The 21,752-nt window shown below is 38.0% G+C and overlaps 1 protein-coding gene across 1 annotated transcript in view; it reads right to left on the bottom strand.

Moving 5' to 3' along the window:
- LOC149063807 (serine/threonine-protein kinase PLK1-like) overlaps positions 1 to 21,752 on the bottom strand; it is a 131,096-nt gene that overhangs the window by 13,654 nt on the left and 95,690 nt on the right. Inside the window, exons 4-8 of the mRNA XM_089255656.1 lie at positions 11,830 to 12,053; positions 9,375 to 9,470; positions 6,419 to 6,694; positions 2,792 to 2,894; positions 1,274 to 1,376 (exon numbers count right to left, since the gene is read on the bottom strand). Coding sequence (XP_089111782.1) covers positions 1,274 to 1,376; positions 2,792 to 2,894; positions 6,419 to 6,694; positions 9,375 to 9,470; positions 11,830 to 12,053 — 802 coding nt within the window. The remainder of the gene's footprint in view (positions 1 to 1,273; positions 1,377 to 2,791; positions 2,895 to 6,418; positions 6,695 to 9,374; positions 9,471 to 11,829; positions 12,054 to 21,752) is intronic.

Here is a 21,752-nt window from a genome sequence, read left to right as displayed (position 1 = left end):
AAAAAAACTTTCACCTGCGAGTCAAAATTAATTGAGATTTGCAGATTAGATACAATTTTTACAATGAGCGTCACATTAAAACCTTTTCTTTTTAAGAATGGCAGTCTGGATTCTATTTCTAAAAATTATGGCAAAGTTTTCTTCATCAGCTTTTCAAGATTACACTGGAGTCCCCTCAAGCCTTAGCATGGTCTTGCTGTAAATGACATTCTGATTGTTCAAACAAATGCCTCACTTCATCTCAACAATAACCCTATAATCAGAGGCATGTGCAAGAAATGGGGAGCATATAGAGAAAATCGAGTGACTCTGAATAGCTAAAGGATAAAGTAAAACAACAACCGACCTCCACTGTTCTGTCAATTGAATTTGAACCTGGAGATCCTCTTGATGAGAGTCCAGTATAATGCCCAGATGAATGCACAGGGGCTATAGGGTCCACTGTGGCTACGCCTGTCACACAATACTGAGGATAGCTCTAACTTCCGTCAGAATTGAATGCTTGTATTTGTGAGTTGGATATCAGATAACCAATATTACCATACATCTAGAAGAAATTTTTTGAAAAGACTGGAGTAGTGGACCATTTCTGACATGATTCAGCAGGTGCCACATGCACAAAGAGTGAAACACTGCCTCCTCATTTCAATCAGCCAACATTATGGCTTACATTTCAACCGATTCTCAATAGCTTTCATATTGTGCTCTATCCTAACAAGATCTGTTACGAAATGTGTCATTTGTCACTAAAAATATGTTTTTCTCGTACATGAATTGTTAGGTTTCACAATGCCATTAGTAACTTGTTTGGGTTGATTCAATCAATCATTTCTGATAAAGTTAGCAAATTGTTTTTCATCAACCACAAGTACCAACTAAACTATGGCATCCTGATGTTTTGATTTCAGCAGTGCCTTTGGAAATAGGATTAGTTTTGTATACATTGTGACATCTCTGGTAAATCTCTAAACACTTAAACACATTGGACAGATTCGCAGCATCTAAGACTAATGCTAATGAGAGAACAATACAACAGACATTTTTGTGTCAGGAGTTCCATCAAAAACCAACTTTGAAGTGACTGGTAAAAGATTGTGTAATTATGAGAGAATGATGTGAATAACCATAAAAATGAAATGCTAAGCATTCTGTCATGTTCTTTAATGCTGAATAATTCAACAGTCGGCATAGATAATGATGAAAATTTCCACTAAAAAGCACGGACAGGAAAAAAAATTCAAAAGACTGAATGTATCATCTGTATTCAGCATACCTTTATCAGGGCAAAGCACATTGGTGAGCTTCTGCCTGAGATTTGTCGGGAAACAATTGTCTTTTTTTGGGTGTTGAATGATCTGTTCACTTTTTGACTGTATCTGTGAAATCAAAGAAAATAAATTTAAGAATATGAATGCCATATAAGAAAGACAAACGATAACTAATTGGTGACTTTACAGAGAAGCATTACCAGAAATGTAAATAAATGTGATGAATAATAATTTGAATTGAATGATATGGTAAACAGACAACAGTTGGGCCTCTAAAAATCTTTTCTAAAATTCATTTCAAAAAAGCTGTTAATTTACTGAGGTTACTGTACGATGTGCTTGAGATCCCAAATACACTGATTGGGGAAATATACTTCTTTGGGAAAAGCCTAGTTATTTATGTGCCATATCTTGATACATTTCAAGATACAGCACATTAGTAAAAAAGAGGACTGGTGAGGGCCGGAACTTGAGTAGGGCAAAGAGGGTCAATTATCCTGAACAGCAAATTTCTAGATGTGACAAATTCAAAGAACAAGAAAATTAATTATTGAATAATAAATTATTATTGAATTTTAGTGGGGGTGGGGGCAAAATTATGTTTGCTCCCCCCTTCCCACACTCTAACAAAAACCTTAGTTATAACCCTGATTTCAGTCATATAAGCAATAATCCCTTCCACCAGAGCTGTATGAAATAACAGTGCTCATCTCAAACAAGAAAGAGCTTCCTCCCACTGATATTTAACTGTATACCTCGATAAAACTAGATGCTCTATCCAACTTCATCCATTGCCCAACGGAAACATGGTGCTGAATTCTCATCAAGGCTTTCAGATAAAAAATTTCAATTTATACTTATGGGGGGGGGGGGGAGAGGAGACATTGTAGTCATTAAAGAAACCCAGGAATTATTGAAGATCTTGATACCATGTGCAGCTATCATGGTAGGCACATTACAAAGCATGGTTGCTGATGATGGCCCCTTCAAAAACCTACATTGATTTCAAATTTTCGAACTCCAAGAAAAAAATAAAAACACTGAAAGAAAATAGTTTTATATGATTTTATATATTTTAACCCTTTAAGCGGTATGACAGAAATCACTAAACCCCCTATGAAAAATGCCATATCCTTCTCTTGATTAAGTAGGCTTTCTTCCGATTTTTAGCAGGTGCAAAGTAAGGACCTTAGGGCGAAGTATTCCATTGAGAAAAATAAACTATGCAAAATATCTGGGCTTGTCAATACTATTAAAGAGGAATTTCAAGATATCTCGCCAATGCTGCTTAAATGGTTGATTGATTTCTGTTAATCCAAGTTAAGGGATTCACATCTCCTGCAAAAAAAAATAAATAAATTAGGAACTGTGTATGCCCCTGCTTATACAACTCTCAAAAATATTTCTCGTGAAATGGGGACCAAGAGCTGAAAAGTTTATTCAATCCATGGAATATGGTCTGAAATAAAAAAATATGTAAAAATACTGTATGGCTGGATATAATGTGTCAAAAAATATATTACCTTAATTTCCTTCTTTTCTAACTTGGGACTTAATTGAAGGTTGTTGATATTGTTGACAACTTTACTAATTTCATGAGAAACTGGATCAGGAATGGTTGTTGTCCTGTTGGTCAGAAAATAATAAATTCAGTGTGATATTTTAAATGAGCATTTTAGTGATTAATCAGTTAAGTGTAACATAATCTGATAGAAGATACTAATAGTTTAAAAGAGGGCACAACAAACAGGGCTGGAACTAGAGTGTGGGCAGAGGGCGACAATTGCTCCAGGTGGAAAAATTTAAGGGGAGGCAATTTTTAGGTGGAAGCGAAGAAAACCATTATAAAATAATTGAATTTTAAATTGGTAGGGGGGGGGGGCAAAAAATCTCAGTTACAGCCCTGACGACAAATACTAGGCAACCATAATGAGTGAAAAATTGGTGCCGAGAATTGCAATGAGCAATTACTAAATTTGAGTGGGAGGCCAATACAAAATTTTACAGCAGGATTTCTGCAAACAAAAAAGGGTCAATCATTCCCAGAAAAGTAAAAAATTATTAGTCAGTTTCTTCTCTGGGAATAAAATATGCGGCTCTTGAAAAATTTTGCCGGCGCCTAAATATTTCTTTGATTTGTCAAGCCCCTGGCATCTTCTTTGATGTAACTCTTTGATTAATTTCAGATCTTTTCGATAATTTTTTATGGGTAATGTATTATATTTTATCATAACTATTAATTTTATTTACAATAAATTGCTTTTATTTTGGATGTCATAAATTTGTAAATAGTTTAAAAACTCATAAAAAAACTGAAGGAATTGGTGCATTTGAATACAGTTTGCAAAAAAGTTATTCACACGAAGGGGGATTTTTTTAGTACATAAAAGCCATTCAGTTCAAAGTTTTGTACAGAGGGCACTGCAAAACATCGAATCACTGGAAATATACAAATCAGAGTCTTGTAAGATGCAAAGTATATGGTTAACAGCAAATTTCTGAATTTCTCTGTTACTGGTGCTTATATAAGGTTTTCATTGTGATGTTGACATTGGTGGATTGCTTTATCCACCAATGTCGAGGTGAAGTTGTTTTACCTCAGCCACGAATCGTCAGCTGAAGTTTTGCAAACGTTTCAGACACAAAAGAGATTGAAGAAAAATTTTGGTCCAAACAATCTTGATTGGCTTTCGTGTAGCTCGCTCTATTGACAAAAATTTGAACTAAAATTGTTTTAAATTAAAAAATTAATTTGGTTTAAAAAAACCAAAAAAAAAAAATCCCCTTTGTGAGAATAACTTTCATAAATAGTATTAAACTATACTAATTCTTTCAATTTTTTAAACTATTCACGAATTCGTGAGACACCGCATACACTCATTAGCGACTTGCTAACAACATTTAATGAATGATAACGTCTGGTCACCTGTGCAAATGAATATGCAAAACAAAATGAAATAGGTCATCTCACTCTTTCTATGTGAGAGAGTGACCTTTGACAAAACATCATTTTATCAATGAACTATGTAATTGTAAATTCAATGTTGAATATTTAGTGATATATCTTCAAGACCAATCAATCAGTAAATAAAATCGTTTTTTGGTTATTGAAGACACTCAATTTGAATTTAAATTAATTTCCTCAGATTTGAATATCCTTAAATGTGCTTTATTTGTTACCCGCACTATTGCCCCCCCCCCCTATTTCATGTCTTAGTTCTGATCAATGCTATTTCTGAACGTCTACTGAAATTTGAATTAAAAGTGGCGAAAAAAATCCCAATTAATCATAGGTTATAAATGGTTAGGAGTTGAGGGGGCTGTACTATGGTTCAGCAAGAGTAATTGGACCTGAACCTTTCTTCAATTTCTTCTATGTCCGAGATTTTCATAAAGCTTCAGCTAACAATTTGTCGCTATGTAAAACAACTCTTCCAATAGTGCTTTATCAAAATGACAATTAAAACCTCATATAAGTGCCAGTGACAGGAAAATACAGAAATGAGCTCTTAACCGTACACCCTGCATTTTATATAGGACTCAGATTTGCATATTCCTAGAGATTTGGTTTTGCGCAATGCCCTCTATCAACAAAAATCAGAACTAATTTTTTGTGCTTGAAAAAAACCATTTCCTGAACATGTTTTCGCGAACCACATTCTAAATAGCAAAGGACCAGGTCTGTGAGAATCATTAAAGTGATCTAGAGGATGTGCAAGCATGTGAGTGACCAAAACAGAATGTAAGTATGAAAGTCAGTATAAGAATGAGAGTGACTAGAAAAATGACAGAGAGCGAGAACCAGTCAGTGAGTGACCAAAAGAGTGAAAACAATTTGAACGACAAAAATTTGAATTAAATTTTTTTCTATACAAAAAATATCCCTCTTTTGTGATAACTTCGCAAACTACATTAAAATATATCAATGCCTTCAATTTTTATGAGTTTAAACTATTTATGAATTTATAGGACACTATATTTGAATATGTTTATATTATTATATATATATATATTATTATATATTATATTATTATATATATTTTGAATATGTTTACATTGGATGAACGCAGGTGTCGAGGAGATATGATCGAAGTGTTCAAAATTTTCAATGGGATGGATAGGATGGACCATGAACTTTTAGTACACCGCCAATCGACTGCTTTTACAAGGGGACACCAGTATCGATTGGTGAGGGACAATGCAAGGTTATGGTGTCGCAGGGAATTTTTCTCCAATAGGGTTGTTAATAAATGGAATAGCTTACCCCCGGAGGTAGTAAATTGTAACACAATTGACACGTTTAAAAAGAAATACGATAAACATGTTGGGGTAAATCGAGAAGCTCTGTCCATTCTTAGAATAAGACAACCATAAGTATTCTTTATGGGCATTGTATAATATTTTATCATGTGTATATATTGTTTGTAATTTGTGTTAATTGCATTTTTAATTGGGTTGCTGTATTTTTGAAACATATGACAACCATATTTTTATGGGCATCTTTTTATCAGCCACCTCGTTGGGCATTTTGCCTGTTGTGGCGTTGTATTTGTATATTTGACATCCATATTTTTTTATGGACATCTTTTTTCAGCCTTCTCAGAGTATTTGCCTCTTGCAGCATTTGTTTTGTATGAGCTTTTATAGTAAAAATTACTACATTACTTACAATAATAGTAATTGTTGTCATTATCACATGCTCAATTGTTTTTACAGCAGATTCGCAAAGCATGATAAATAAGTGTTTATCTTTTTTTTTTTTTTGATGACTGATAACAGGTGAAAAATTACGTCATAAAAAGTAAGTTATTAATACCAAAAAGATGGAAACATTTTCATGACGTAATGAAATAGAAACAGATGGTATTGAATATCATGATAAGGATAAGCTATAGTTTATCACCTACAAATGCTAGGTTTCTGTCCGTGTTCTGACTAAGATATGTTCTAAAATAAATTTTTACAAATCTCAGAAGATAGAAAACAAGATAACTAATATCTGTACAAAGATAGAGTTCAGCGAATTTTACAGGCAAAAGATAACCAAAAATTTACACTTTTTTTTTTTCATCTGTACCATATAGGAAAAAAACCAAGAAAAAAAAAGTGTAACGGGAAATACTTTTCCTACCATATCTGTTTGAATTTACCTTGTTATCAGAGGTAGAACAGGGAACTTGGGAACAGTAATACAGCATGAAGTTGGCAACGACGTGGGCAGATGACCACTAACGAAATATTTATGCTGGATTATCTCAGCCAAAGCTGGCCTTTCTGATGGCCTGCTTTGAAGCATCTTCACTATCAGATGCCTTGCAGTGTCAGAGAGGGAACTGGGGATGCTGTATTTGTTGCTGGTGATCCGGCAGTAAGTCTCGTTTAGAGTTGTTGTTTCAAAGGGAGGTTGTCCCACGAGCATCGCATACCTAGATCGTTTGGAAAGAATAAAAAATTAGATACAACTAATTTAGCTAATAAAAGGTTTATAAGAATTAACATTTTTATTGATGAATAACCAATCGTAAACAGGTTTTAAAAATTCTCAAACCATTTTCCCGATTTTTTTTATTATGATTATTAAATAAGAATTCTTGATGCTGATATTACATATTACGAGTATAAAAAATGAATATGTGCAAAAAAAAACCATTGAAAATAATTCCATTTCATGTTCAGGCAATGGATTTTTTTCACCGCAATAGACTTAATATTATTATCTGTTAAAAACACAAGACATTTCCCTGCTGTTAAGCCCTGATTCATTCAATGATAGATGCTTCATCCACAGTGGTAAATGACTTCAGCGTAGATAATGGTAAAGAAAGACACAATGTGAACTCATAGAATTGTGAAAATCTTATGTCTCAGAAACTTGTTAACAGTATAACACCCTGGAGAAGTCAGTTTCATGAACTCCAGCAGTGGTCCAGGGCAGGGCTTATGCATTTTGGGGAATGGGGCAAAAACAATTCTGATGTCCTCAAACTTCAGAGAGGTGAAATCAGAGCAGTTGATATGGGTAGCATCACGTTATGCCAAGTCTTGCAAGTGGCTTGGAAGTGTACCAAAGATGTGGAGTGAATCTTACGATGTGGCACAGTGATTAGAACAACCCTGCTGTAGGTTGATTCAGTTATCAGTAAAAGGGTGCGAAAGAGTTCATCTCAAAAGCAGCCTGCGGAAATCTCAGAGTAAATGCTGATCAAATTACATCGATTATCAAGAACTGTTAACAATCATGAAGATTGATGCGATTCATTTACCTATATCATTGTTTTTGCAATTATGAATAGTTTTTACACCTGTTCAATGATGATAAGCATGAATGGTCTATAAACCTGCACAAATTTTGTTTAAGCCTCCAGTGATGGAAAGCATTTTCATAGATCAATAAATGGTTAGGTTTCCTGGAGGCACCCATAAGCACAATGGCCCAGTGGAATTCATCACCTAATGTCACAGAGCCTGGATGTCTCTTGGTTCCTATCTCTATAAAGGTGCCTACATATCACTCTGACATGGCATAGTGAATTCTGATTCGTGGGAATTCACCATGTTACTGAGGATCATGTTACTTGGAACCATGTCATGTCAAACCAGTGGAGTCTGATTGTTCTGATTTGGGGGTACATCAGAAACCCTCATCTGAAAGCTTCCTTTCAGTTTCACAAGACGCAAGATGCATATTTTTCATATGATTGGCTAATTTCACACTATATAACTTTTGATAGAACTCTACTCTATTTCTTTTACAGTTGAAGCCAAAAGAAATACATAGTGATTTGAATCTAATTTTCGAGCTCCTTAAAATATTCTGCAGAACCCATCACACCTGTCAGGGGCGTAGCCAGAAATTTCGTTCGGGGGGACCAAAGTGACAGAACAATGGACTTGGCCATCTTTTTCCCTTTTTTCGGTCATTTTCTCACATTTCGGGGGGGGGGGGGGGACTAGACCAAGTCCCCCCCCACTCGCTACGCCCTTGACACCTGTCAAAGTTGTGGTCGTGCATGAACTATTAAAAAATGCCAATCTAAAAAGCAGTGCCAGATGTCTCTTTCAGAGGGACAAGGGAAGATTGGTATTTCAAAAGACTGATCAGAGTGATAGAACAATAGATTTAACCATGTCGTCATGTACATTATACAATCAAACCATATTTTCGTTACCCGAGGTGGCATACATTCAACAATTTCATTTCAGTATCAGTCAAGGTGCTGCAAGTTTGTAGCGAACTTGCACATTTCCACAAAATCGGAAAATGAAATTTCTAGCTTCAATAATGCCCCAATGTTTTGAAATTTAATTTTCAACAATTTTCTGAGAATCGCTGAAATTCAAGTGAGCCACCATCTGATCCTTCATTACTGAGATGACCGATTCCAAAATCAGAGCTTTGTCGAAGCAATTTTGAATTGTCTGTTGGATGACTTTTTGCTATGCTGAACAAGCCATCCACATAGCATCCACCCCATGCCAATCATAGTATCCCCCTATGATTGACAAGATCCATGAACACAATGAGCTTCAATATGAATAATCCTTTCTTATCAGTTTCTTTCACCTCCGAACAAATACAAGACTTGCGCAAAAAAAAAAGGAATTTCCATTTTTTTTTCTTTTCACTATCATTGTGCTTGCCTTCAAGAGAAAGAGTTTTTCAAATATTACTTCAAGACAGAGGTGAAAATGCATTGATTTAGTACAGTAAATGCAAGGAAATTTTCCATTTTTCGAGAAATAAAGTTTTTGAGAAAGAGGCTTGACTGTAGTCATTGCCTCTCATTCCCGGCTGGGAGGAAGGGGTGATAGAAGAGTCGACCCCCTTCCCTGCTACAGCTGTGTCAAAGAAAATTTTTTCTTCAACTCAATATTTAATTAGACAGTGGTTTGGATTCTTGCCTGGGAGAGAAAAGGGGAAAACATACATATATCTCAAATGTACCAAGAAAAAATTACATTTCTGTCAGAAATCAGCAGCAATATAAAACACATATTACACAGTGAAGTGTTAGTCATTTGAAAAAAAAAAGTGGCAGGTCACTCCATCAGAGATAAAAAATAAAAGAAAATACATCTGGAAGAAACTGAGAAAGTTTCACTCACATAATGCATCCCATAGCCCAGATATCGGCAGCAAAACCATGACCTTGCATGTTGAGCACTTCAGGAGCTATGTAATTTGGAGTGCCGCAGACCGTACTGAAAATTAAATTTTTACAACACATTATAAACAAAAATTGCACGGTTAAAAACTCCTACGAATATTACCATAGAATTTTAATTTTTGCTAAATAAATATACTGGGGAAAATATTTTTACTTATGACAAAAATATTACTTTGCATTAAATAAGTGTAATACATATCCGTTCGTGTACTTCACATAATGAAACATGCATTTAATGATAAATTAGATATTTTTCCTCCTTTAGTTGTGTTCTTCACACAAGATGGCAGCACCAACAAAACACTCAAGCCCACCAAAAAAATTTTTTATATATATAATTGAAAGTCAAATAATAATTTTTCTCATTTAATTTTAGTTGACAGAATTCAGGTAAAAAAACTTATCAATTGATTTGCGAGTTGAATATCTTTTATTTTTTAAAGAAAATGAATGTTATCAACTGGATCACACGCTTCCTCTGTGATGGATATCATGGAACTCTAAAAGCAAAATAGTGCACTGGAGGGCTCTTTTCCAACTTATTAACATACCCTCACACAATGCAAGATTACCATAAAACCAAGGTTCATGGACTTCCTCCCAAGGATAGGGCTGACGGGGCCTCAGCCAGAGTTGTGCAGTGGTAATGTGCTCATCTTCTACCATGAAGGCTACTGTCAGGGTCTATGGGTTCGATTCCAGAGGACAGAACATCGAAAACAAATGCTTTACTTATTGAGCCTGGGGTGAACATTGATAGATGGCACCTTCATTTCCCACCCAACTCCATCGGTTGGAAATTGCTGTGTGGCGATATGATAGGAGTCAGTTTGCAGAGAATAGTAGTCTGGGGCCCTAGGACAATACATATGATTTCTTTTTTATGCCATGAATAAATTGTAGAGGGGCATGCAAAAATATCCCAGCAAAGGGGCTTTTGTACATGATTTGGGGGGTGGGGTGGGGGACAGCATGCCAAAGTTGGTTAATACCAAGGGACGCCCACATGTTGTGATACTGATGTAAATTATGATCAATATACCGAAGTTGACTGCACACTGTTGAAATTGAAATTTTGCATCAAATCATTTATTGAATTTTGATTGGATAATTAATGTTATGTATATCATCTCTCTACTACAACTTGACCGTACATGCACCTCATATATACACATTCATAAACAGAATTTCTAAAAAGTTTCAGGGGTCATTCAAGTATTATGTCAGCATTGATTGTGGGTTTCCAGATTTGCTGACTTTTGATGACGGGGTGGTGAATGAATGAACGCCAGGGGCTCTGCTACCGGACTTATCCCATTGCAGAGATCTCTTCCAGCCCAGCTTCGTGGCAGAGTCTGGGACAAAGTGAGTGCACCTAACAGTCTGAGTGTGTAGCTGGTGTTGTGTTTGATATTTCAGTGCTGCCATCTATACTTCAAATTGGGAGTGAAGTGTGATGATTGAATATTTGTAACGTTGTAGGCCTGTTGCTCTCTGTGGCGAGACTTTTTAACGGGGAGATCGGCTCGCATTCGCGCCTTGAAGCTGGAAACCACAGAAAACCAACTTCAGCCGACCACCACTGTGGCGCCGGTGGGGCTCGAAGAAATAAATAAACAGAAAAAAATATTTTGATTCTTCTCTGTGGAAGTTTATTCAGCCCTGGGAATTATCCCACATTATTTTTACCAGATTCGAAAACTGAAAAAGGACGACCCCTGTACGAGCACCCTTGGTAATGCCATATTTCCCAATTTTCACAATAGCCACTGTACTGACTAAAAGCCGGCCATCACAGCACATTTCCACAACTAACAGAACCACTTAAATAAAGAACAAAGAACGATTTGTCTCCATTCGTTTATAATGAATTATTCACACCGTTCGATCAATGTTATTGCTATGCCAGGAGCAAGAGGTTTTTCAAGGCAAAGAACCTTGCATTTTGTTGCATTTAATGGCATTTCTAAAAGCTTCCATAACCTTATTAAGCACTACTCTCAGAAGATTTTTTCCTTCTGGAGCGTTGCTTTTTTTTGCCAGAGGTGATTTGCCATAGAATCAGCATTGAGTGTGGTTTGCATCCTATTTCTGAATGGAAAAAGTACCACTACCTCCCTCCTTACTTCAGTACATGAAATTTGCGATTAGTTAGCAAACAATGATTCAACAAGGAATTTTGAATCATGCTTGAAATGACATCAAAATGAAGGAAGTCTGGTAACCCTATCCCACATATATTAATTAATATTTTCTAACAAATGCATTATATGATGCTAATTTTCATTTTTGTTGTCAGATGAAGCGTTTGAATTCTGTCTGCGAACTTTCAAACGTTGACTGACTTTTGGATCACCCTGTATATGAATGCAAGATGCAAAATTAAAACGTACAATTTCTTCGCAGAAGTTTCGATGCTGCCGACGTGTGTGGCGAGACCGAAATCTCCAATCTTGACCTCCATCTCTTCCGAGAGGAACATGTTCCCAAGCTTGAGATCCCTGTGTATGACTCCTTGACTGTGGATATACCTCACGCCCTCGACAAGCTGCAGCATGAAATAACGAACTTCAGGCTCCGTCAATACCTTCCGGTTCTTCAGAACATGAACTAGAGACTGCAAATCGAACAAAAGACATTAATATCTATGAAATACAAGACATATATGATTCATATAGAATTTTACATGGAAAAAAAAACCCCCACACAAGAAAAAAGATCTTTAATCTTCCTACGACCATCAGGCTGTCATGATGAATAATAATTTCCTAAAAAATGTCTGAATGTCAAGTCGGGGGAAAATGGCAGCCTCGACCTTCTTGATGTCTCGAAAATAATGACTCGGCTCAGAGAGATCTATCATAATTTACTTTGTATTCAGTTCAAGTTGAAAGGCCAAGAAAGAAACAGCCAAAGAGATTCTGGACGTTATCTTCCCATCACTCAGACGCTTCTTTCCCATTCTGTTTTCTAGACGTGTGGCTGAATTCATTCATTATGCAAACGTTATCTTGGCGAGAACATGCCTCGAATAAAATGCCAATATAACGAACGACCCGTGAATTCAGTCAAAGTAAAAAAAAAAAAAAAATGCAATATATTTTCGGTTGCAAGTTTTGTTTGGCCACCAATGCTGATCAAAGACCGCGCGCGGCATACTCAGGGTACTTATTTTTTTTTGACCGGAATCTTTTATTAGGCATTGGATTCTAAATCTTCTAAAATGGTGATTCGCAGTATGGTTATCGTAATGAATTCGTATGAAGGACCAGGGTTCGATCCCAGATGAGTCGCAACCAGAGACTTGTTCAGTCTCCAGACAACTCTGACAAGAGGGCCCGTGTTCTTATAAAGCCGAGCAGAGGGTGAGAGCAGGTTTGGACCTCCCCTTTATTTTTCTGAAATCCCATAAGTGATGGGAACCTGGGGGCATCTGGTTCTTCAGGATCAGTTTTAGACCCCCCTCCTCTAACACTGCGTTTCTGATTCCACGGAGCAATTGAAACAGTATGCGTTTTTAAAAGCCTCTGAAACGACATATAGTATAGAAAGGTGCCATTCAAATAATGTCTACGTGCTAGGGCATATGTGGATACGGGGGGGGGGGGGTAGTAGGGCAATCCCTCGTTAACCAAAAAAAATTGTATCATTAGTATAAGTGGAAGGGTGAAGGCAAAAAATGTCCGTCTTCCCCGTTCGAAGAGCCTGCATCCGCTTTTGTGCAAGGAATCCCTTGAAATAATGCCCATGGTGGCTAGAAAACGGTACTACCATAACTATTGCACTGTATAACTATTTGACATTGCTATATAGAGGGGCTCAGAAGCCAATCAGTGTAAGTAAATAAATATTAATAATGAAATAAAAATGATCTTTTAAATTATCTTTCCCATCATGTGGTGGTCTATATACTATTTAAGTGGCGCTATCTACTGTTGCAATAAAAAAAATAACGACTTAAATGCTTTAGCAACTGAAAGTTTTAATAATGAAGAGGAACTTTGCAATACGAAACTCTTTTACAGTAAACTGACTTGAACTGATTGCCTTCCGAGCCCTCCATATATTACTATAGTGGATCCCACCTCTCGATAACGGACATCCACGGGAACAAAAATATTTTTCTCTGACGGGGCGAGCCCGTTAAAAGGCACTCAAATACATTGAAACTATATTCCATAGCATTAAAAATGGATCAGTAATGGAATGTCTGCCAAGTCCCTCCACCACGGGGGGGGGGGGGGCTAACAGGGCCGCAGCCCTGGCCTAACGGGAAGCGATTGTGACACCGAGTCATACAGTAGTAAATATCGTCGTTAGCGGGTAGCATACCTAATATTTTACAAAGGGTTCTACTATCTACTGCATACATGCTCAACCCACAACCCGCGAGTCACATGTGGCCCACGACCTCAAACCTAATTTTGTAAAAATGAACCAAGCGACATTTCCAGGTCCTTTAAGGAACCCGCGACGCAGTTCTTGATCATTCGCGCAGCGCATTTTCAGATCATTTTACTGGCCCGCAACACATTATCAAACCATTGACGTGGGCCGCACTCACTTAAAGATTGAGCACCCTCGTTAGAACAAGAGTGCTACAAGGCTGTATTACCCGTGAAATCGCCAGCGATTCTTTAGGAAATCTTGGGGTTTCCAGATTTAAAAAAAAACAAAAAACGCTGCTCTAAAATATCTATATGCATGGCTCCCAGTCCCCAGAAGATGAAAGTCTGACAGGGCCCTGGCCTATACTTTGATCTTGGCCAAAAGGCCGTGAAGCGAGCATGGAGACCCCCGAAATCAACATCGACAACATTATATAAAATTTCTTTTCCATTTTTTACTCCATACATTTACTAGGAAAACCAGGTGAGGGCCGGCTCTAAAAGCCCCGTTTAACCTTTCCCCCCCCCCCCTATCCTGGGAAGTCTATTTCTATGTGTGCAAATAAAGCATAGTACACTGATTTTTTTCGTTAAATTGATAAAATTTCAAGCTATGACTTTATTAAGTAGAGATACGTAATTAGTGTACTTATATTTTCGTCCTGTTTTGCAGCCCGGTGTGACGACAATGCCACGCACACGAAACTATTTCGCAGAATATATAAGAGGCTCTACAGAGGGATTTCACTCTCAGACTAGGTTATCTGTAGAGAATTATTGAGTATATCAGCCCATATTCCATTCAATTGGTTTTGATTTACCGTCAAGACCCAATCGCGATCGATCTTATTGCCCAACAGATAGATGAAAAAGGCCATCTTTTCCACGTTTACTTTCTTTTATTATCAGTTTACATTGTGCGGAAACAATGCGTTGACATATCGGTGGATCGTTGACCCGAATATCACACGAAGATAGCTGCTGTTGGCCTGTCATTCGAGACAAATCGAGGCGTGGCCCAGGCTGTTTCGTAAGGCCTGATCGATTTCAAGCACGTGCGTTGCTCAAGTATACACCTCCGTGGCCTTTTCTATAAGAATGTTTTTTCAATAAGGAAATTTAGCTAATTATCTGTACTTTAATCCGGATTGCTTAATTAGTTGTTTTTGGCCTCTCTCTCTCTCTCTCTCTCTATCATAAGAAAAGAATTTCATCAATTTCTCACAACGTCGCAAGTCATTCTCACCTGGGCAGCATTTTATAGCCTTACATGATCAACGAAGAACAGATAAGGCTCTCAAGAATTTTTGGGTGCCAGGTCACTTTTTTTTCTTGAAAAAATGTTTTTTACAGGTAATACAACCAGTCAAATTGCCAACAGTAAAATGAAATATGAAGAAAATAAAAAAATAAAAATTCTTCTGTGACAAAGAAGGGGTTCTCCGCACCATAGAAAATTACAAACATTTCACCTGTGGCAGATCGTATATAAGTATTTTAACGTGTGCATAAAGAATCCCCCCCCCCCTTGTGCCGGAAGTGTAAGTATGTGTACCTAACAATCTGAGTGCGTGTCTAGTGTCGTGTGTGATTTTTCAGTGCTGCCATCTATATCTCAGAAGTGAAGTGAGTGAAGTGTAATGACTGAATGTTTGTACTGTTTGTAGGACTGTTGCTCTCTGTGGCGAGACTTTTTAACGGGGAGATCGGCTCGCATTTGCGCCTTGAAGTTGGGAACCACATAAAACCAACTTCAGCCGACCACTGTATTTAAAAACTACGGCTTAAAATTTTGGAGAGGAGGGAAATTACTTTCGGATAACACTTAGCGTTTAGTGCTGACCACACCTTTCTTTGTAAATGGCTTTCAGTGAGATAAGACACTAAATAAAATTGTCAATAATATAATCTTACAGAATATTCAAGTAAGAGGGAAAAATAATAAAAAATCGGATTGAACAAGAGGTTTCCCATGATTACGGACCCCTCCCCCTGGTTCGACCCATTAGGACGCCGATGTCGGAAAAGAAAGATCTCGCTCATTTAATGTCGCCGTAGTGCGACAAAAAATGAGAGCGAGATCTTTCTTTCACTACGGTAATTATCTGCACACTGTGATCTACAACAGAAGCCGAGGCCTGTTGGCAAAACCGATAGGTGGACTACTCTCAACCATAGGCGTAGGCAGAATTTTCTCAAGGGGAAGGGGGGGTTGACGTTTTTTCCTGAAAAAAAAACACTATAATCTCGGCTTGACGGGGGGAGAGGTGTTAGAACCCCCCCCCCCCTTGCGTACGCCAATGTTCTCAACCATTTTCAGCCCGCGGCCCCCTTTGGAGAATATTTTCTTCTCGTGCCCGCTCCCCTATCGTATCGCCCAGTGCCGGTGCTCTCATCCAAGAGCAAAATCCTCTCTACTTATTGAATTTAGTTTTGTCAAAACTAAATTTAAATAACCAAAAATTGTATAAATAAGATCGATCTTTGGCATGGATCCAGAAGGTAGGTAAACATCCTTCCCAAGAGCCGACTCTATGGAAAAAATACGTCTGTAAAATTACTGGACGATTCACACACACACAACGAACCTACACAATAAATCAGACATCTTCAACCCGTTACTCGCGAGCACTACTGTGCTCTCTGAAGCACCCAGAGTGCTGAATGCTCGTGTCCGATTTCGTGCTCGCGAGCACTTGATCAACGTCTTAAGTAAGCAACTTGTACAAATTGTATTGAAAGATTGAAATCATCGATATCATGCATAAACTTGTAGATCGACCGTCCCAGCACATCATCCTCAGTCTGCGCCTACCCTGAGCTGGATAGAGATCAGTGAGCTTGCTTTTTGTGGGGGCTTTATATGCATGGCCGTCTCAATATCACGAGTGCTCGGGCAAAGTGATGTTATAGGCTCTAAACTTAGCTGAAAGTAACATCTTACATACTCAAATTTGAAAATCATAGTACTGATCCCTCGCTTCAAAAGCGAATAAGTGGTCAAGATAATCGCGTAAAGTGAGTAGAATTTAACATGGACAAGATAGGGGTTTTCTTTCAGAAGGATAAGTAAAGGTAAACCCAATTTCCACAGCAGCAAAATATATATATTTTTTTTAAATAAATTATTCAAATTTATAAAATAAAATCGAATTAGGGAATACGAATAAATTTAATTAATACTCTTCACTTCTGTCTTCATTACTTCTGATCGATTCTAGTGAGCAGTCCCGTTGCCAGGAATTTCGTTCGGGGGGGGGGGGGGAGAAACTAAAGTGATAGATCAATAGATTTCGCCATCTTTTCCCTTTTTTCGGTCATTTTCTCACATTTCGGGGAAACAAGGTCCTCAAGTCCCCCTACGCCCTTGCTAGTGAGAGAAAATGCGAATGTTTTTCTTTCCAGAAGAGCCTGGTATATGATTGTCGGCTGATAACAATTTTTAACGAAAGCATTCAAGATTCAGCTGACAAGCAGCATTCCTCGTCTCTTTAAAAAACTTCGGGTGCAAAGTTAGAAAATTCTGAATATCCCACGCAAAATAAGACAATCAGATTGAGTAAAGGATCGTTTTCTTTGATTGAAAGTCTGATGGCTTTGTCGACGTGTTACCAAAAGATGATCATTTGTGAGATCTGATGAGATGGATTTGAGCGTTTCTTCCATATATGTCTCATCTACATCCACAAATCCAACGGATTTTGTCATTTCAATTGTCATAACCCTGATTTGCACGCCCATTTCCAGGACTAAAATCAAACTACAGACCAAATTTTGCCGGTCGAAATTTCGTTATGAAGTGATTTCTCCGATCTCTAGTTCTTCGTTATAATGGGATTCAACTGTACAATTTTTTTTTTCACTAGAAAGAGTCGATTCCTTTTGTTGGTGTCTTTCGAGAACTGCTGAAATTTTGTGTTCAAAGATTCATAAAATCGCACCAAATTGAGGGGCGGATTGGACATAAAATTCAAGATGGAACCTATTCAACTTCCCTATTAAGTACGATTTTAACTTAACGGGGGGGTTAAGAGGGTTCATAAATAACATTAAAATTAAGACAAACTGAATATTATACCCTTAATTAACCACATTTTGGCTAATTAAAGGAATTCCACTTTAATTAAATTGCTGTGCTGATGTATTGTTTCAATTAAAAATATACTAACGGCACCAATTTACATTCGTATTTCCTAAGAAAAAAAATTTTAATACGTTTTTATGAGGGCCACAGAGGGTTAATAGAAAAGCTAAACAAACGTTAAGAAGTTTGTCTAACAAATGAAGAGTCCAGGAGAAAAACGACTTTACAGCACAAAATTAGATTTTGAGAAAAACAAGTTTGAAAGTTTGGAGTATAATGGTTCTCTCCATTCAAATTGAAAATTAATCGCTATTTTTTACGGCTTTAAAGTCGTTCTACCCTAAAAATGAATTCCCGTGGGGATAGCATTCCTTGAAAGCTAAACGCTATCTTATTTTCTAAAAAAATAGCTGTAAAGTCGTTTTTCCCCCCATGACCCTTCGAAATGTTATTTGTTAACATAAGCTTTTTAACCTGTTTTTTTTTTCACCCATGGCTCCCCATATTTGGACCATATTTTCTTGAGATGCTTCTCGAATTGATATTTTGGGTAACAGTTCATTCTGAAATTTTTTTTTAATAAATCAGATCTATCTTCACACTCCCTGGCTAGAGTGCAGTGAGCTTCGCTCTTGTGGGAGTTGTATGCGAGGCTGTATCAACATAACGGGCCTCCAAGCAGAGGTTCTTACCCGGGACCTGGTAGTTGGCTGGGAAAAATAACAACCTGAATATTAAAAAAATTTCGCCGCATTGTCCGGCATAACAACACTAGAGAGATACCAGCTTTTTGAATGTTGGGTTCTGGTTCGTTCACGACATGCTGGGAAAAGTGAGGTTTAATTTTGGATTATTATAAATTTAGCCAGTTCAATGGATTTTTAGAATATATTGAAGAACTTGCGGAATCATGCCGGAAAATACGGTTATTCCCGGCATGCTGGTCTCTCTCGCTGTTTCCGGTACACCAACTAATGCGAAAGGATACAGAACAAACTTATTCTCGAGAATCATAGTGGCAGATGTCATCATGTTGGGCCCTGCATGGGCATGAGGACCCATCCGTGCATGTGTCATGCACGGATGGGTCCATACGTCAAGACGACCCCAATTCTATGAACTGCTCCTCTGGATAATGAAAGTAGTTGCTCTTTTCCTCATCGTATTTCACTGAAAAGGCTTATTTCCTCACATATTTAAATTTTTTTTTCCACAGCTCCGAGGCTTCCCCTAGCCACCTGTCATAGCACCTTTTCCACTTGATTCTCACCCGTGGCCACCCAAGAAGGGTGAGGACATCCCAGGACCATGAGAAGGGGTGGCATATGGCCCCGGGTCGAGAACCCTAAACCCAACTGATCTATACAAACGAAACTATTTTACTGTTTCGGTATTTCAGCATCACGATTAAGAGAGAATAATATAATGAAACTTCAAGGCAACGATAACCTCCATCTTTGAAAAAGCAAGTAATTTCAAAACAAACACTTTCCATCAACCGAAAACCATTATACGACAGTCGTAAGAAAGCCTCGGAGACACTAATTAGTCACATTTCTACCGAATATAAAACTTGGTAAGTATCCATAGTAGAAAAAAAAATACGCAGTCATCCCAAAATGTACAGGTAGTTGCATGTTGACCAGGTTGCATGGAAGGTTCAAGGACAACTCTTACTTTCTTTTACTTACTTCGTTTTTTTTTTATATTTTATTTATATCATCACCACAGAGGAGACGATGTGCATGAAGGAAAGCCCTTGGGGCAAACTACATTTGAACCCAAAGGTACCGGTGCTCAAACCTGTTGAATGAGAGGAAAAAAAACACACCACCCAAAACACGGGCTCAGTTGGTGCGCTGCCATCAAAGAGTTATATGCGTATGTATACGAAGCAATGCGTCTCAGGTGGTTCCACATACTTACTCGTGGAGCTCTCAGCGGGACAGACGGGACATCACTGAAACCATATGATCTTGAGGAAAACAAGAAACGAACTAAAAGGACCTGAAGTTTATTTCGTGTTATCAGGGTCCCTTGAAGTCACTCCCTGATTGACCTATCTACCGATACACGGTCATTTTCTACCCTCTAATGCAGAGTCGCAATAGGGGTCTTCAACCCTTTTCGAGTGGCAAGCTCTGCGTCAAAAGAATGCCAATCGTCAAAAGAAGAGCACCCTTAATGCTCCCGACTACGAATTCAGACAAGAATTGAGTAATCTTGCTTCAGGGAGCAACGGTTGAAGATGCCTGCTCTAATGGTCATTCCAACACTGTATCTACTCGATGTGAATTCAATGACGTCTAAGCTGCTCACCAGGACCGGATTAAAGCAGTTGTTCATACTATTAAGATACGTGAAATGGTAATTTAAACTAGGCCAACAATATTGCATGCATAAATAAATTCTGACTTCAATCTCACAACAAAGCTCTAGTCATAGGCTAATAAAGGGTGCTCGAATGGGTATTGAGCATCAGATTTCTGCAGATTTTTATATAGATAATCGAGATGCATTTCGATATGTAAAATGGGGGGTATTTGAATATGGCGTCATAACTGTAAGGCAAATTAGGTCGAAAACTTACACATTGGAACCGATTCAGACCCGCTGAATAAAATCAAAAATGCTACAGCTAGGCCCCAAACCCAGAATTTATACAGCCGAAAGTTGTTTCTCCAACCCAAACGAAACACCACAAGACCCGCCAAGGGTGTCGCCTACACTTTAAAGCTGGTTTAGAAAGATATCACAACGACAATCTTGAAATATAAAACTAGGATCCAAACCCATGAAGTCACATTGCCAAACATTACTCAGAGACAGCCAAACCTCAGCCCCAGCTGCTTCGCTGAGTATCACTCCCATTATGAAGAAAACCAACTCCTTTGAATTATGAAAGTAAATTATGAAAAAAATATATATATATCTTTCACGCCTTTTTGGGATTGGAAACGGCACTGGTTCCTCGGTAACGGTTGGTACCTCTGGGGTTCCGTGAGAGACGATTCAGGGGGTAGGTGAACAATAATCATCAATGGCGGGGAAAAAAAATTAATAAAATGTTTAAAACACGATATACTAGGCACACATGTAAACAGTATTTCACAAACATTTGCCACCCACGGCTCTCTCTTGGCCTAGTCAACATCGGCAGTTCCCCACAAGAGCCGCGTCAAAGCATCGAACAAGCACACATAAAGAGCTCAGCGCGACGCACACTTTGAGAAACATTGCTCTGGGGGGGGGGGGTGTTAATCAAGTATCATACTTATTTCTAGCATTTTCAATTTCCTTTTTTAATAATTTGAAAGCCACTTACGTATTTAGTGAAACACTACCAAGCATATCCAAGGATTCGAAAACCTCCCGCGTATTCACAGTGATACGCAAACCCATTACGCATATATTCGATGGTTTGAAAACCTCCTGTGTATTTATTGTGATACGCATGGCTACTACGCATATCCGGGGATTTGAGTCTCTGGCGTATTTAAAGGGAAAGCCTGCTACGTAAATATAAAGAATTTGAAAGCCTACAGAGTATTTATAATGGTCCGCAAGTCCGCCACTCATATCCAGAGATTTGGAAGCCTCCAGCGAGTCTTAAAGAATATTGCATGCAAGCAGGGATTTGCGCATTTCAAGGGATATATAAATCTTTTTAAAGCATATCTAGGAGTACGCATGCTGTCTGGGAGATTCTAGGGGAGTACGCAAGTCTCCTATGTATGCCCCGTGTGTGGTTGGAGCATGAAAGGTTGAGAAAACCTGGGAAATATGTCATTGTCTGGGGAGTTATCGGATCCTCTGCAGTCCTTTGGTAAAGAAGCTATTTATT

This window comes from Pholcus phalangioides, unplaced genomic scaffold (genome assembly GCF_987345545.1).
Source record: "Pholcus phalangioides strain wild (caught in Gottingen) unplaced genomic scaffold, Ppha-v1.0 ptg000043l_1, whole genome shotgun sequence".
Taxonomy (NCBI): domain Eukaryota; kingdom Metazoa; phylum Arthropoda; class Arachnida; order Araneae; family Pholcidae; genus Pholcus; species Pholcus phalangioides.
This window is presented reverse-complemented; position numbering and strand designations above follow the sequence as displayed.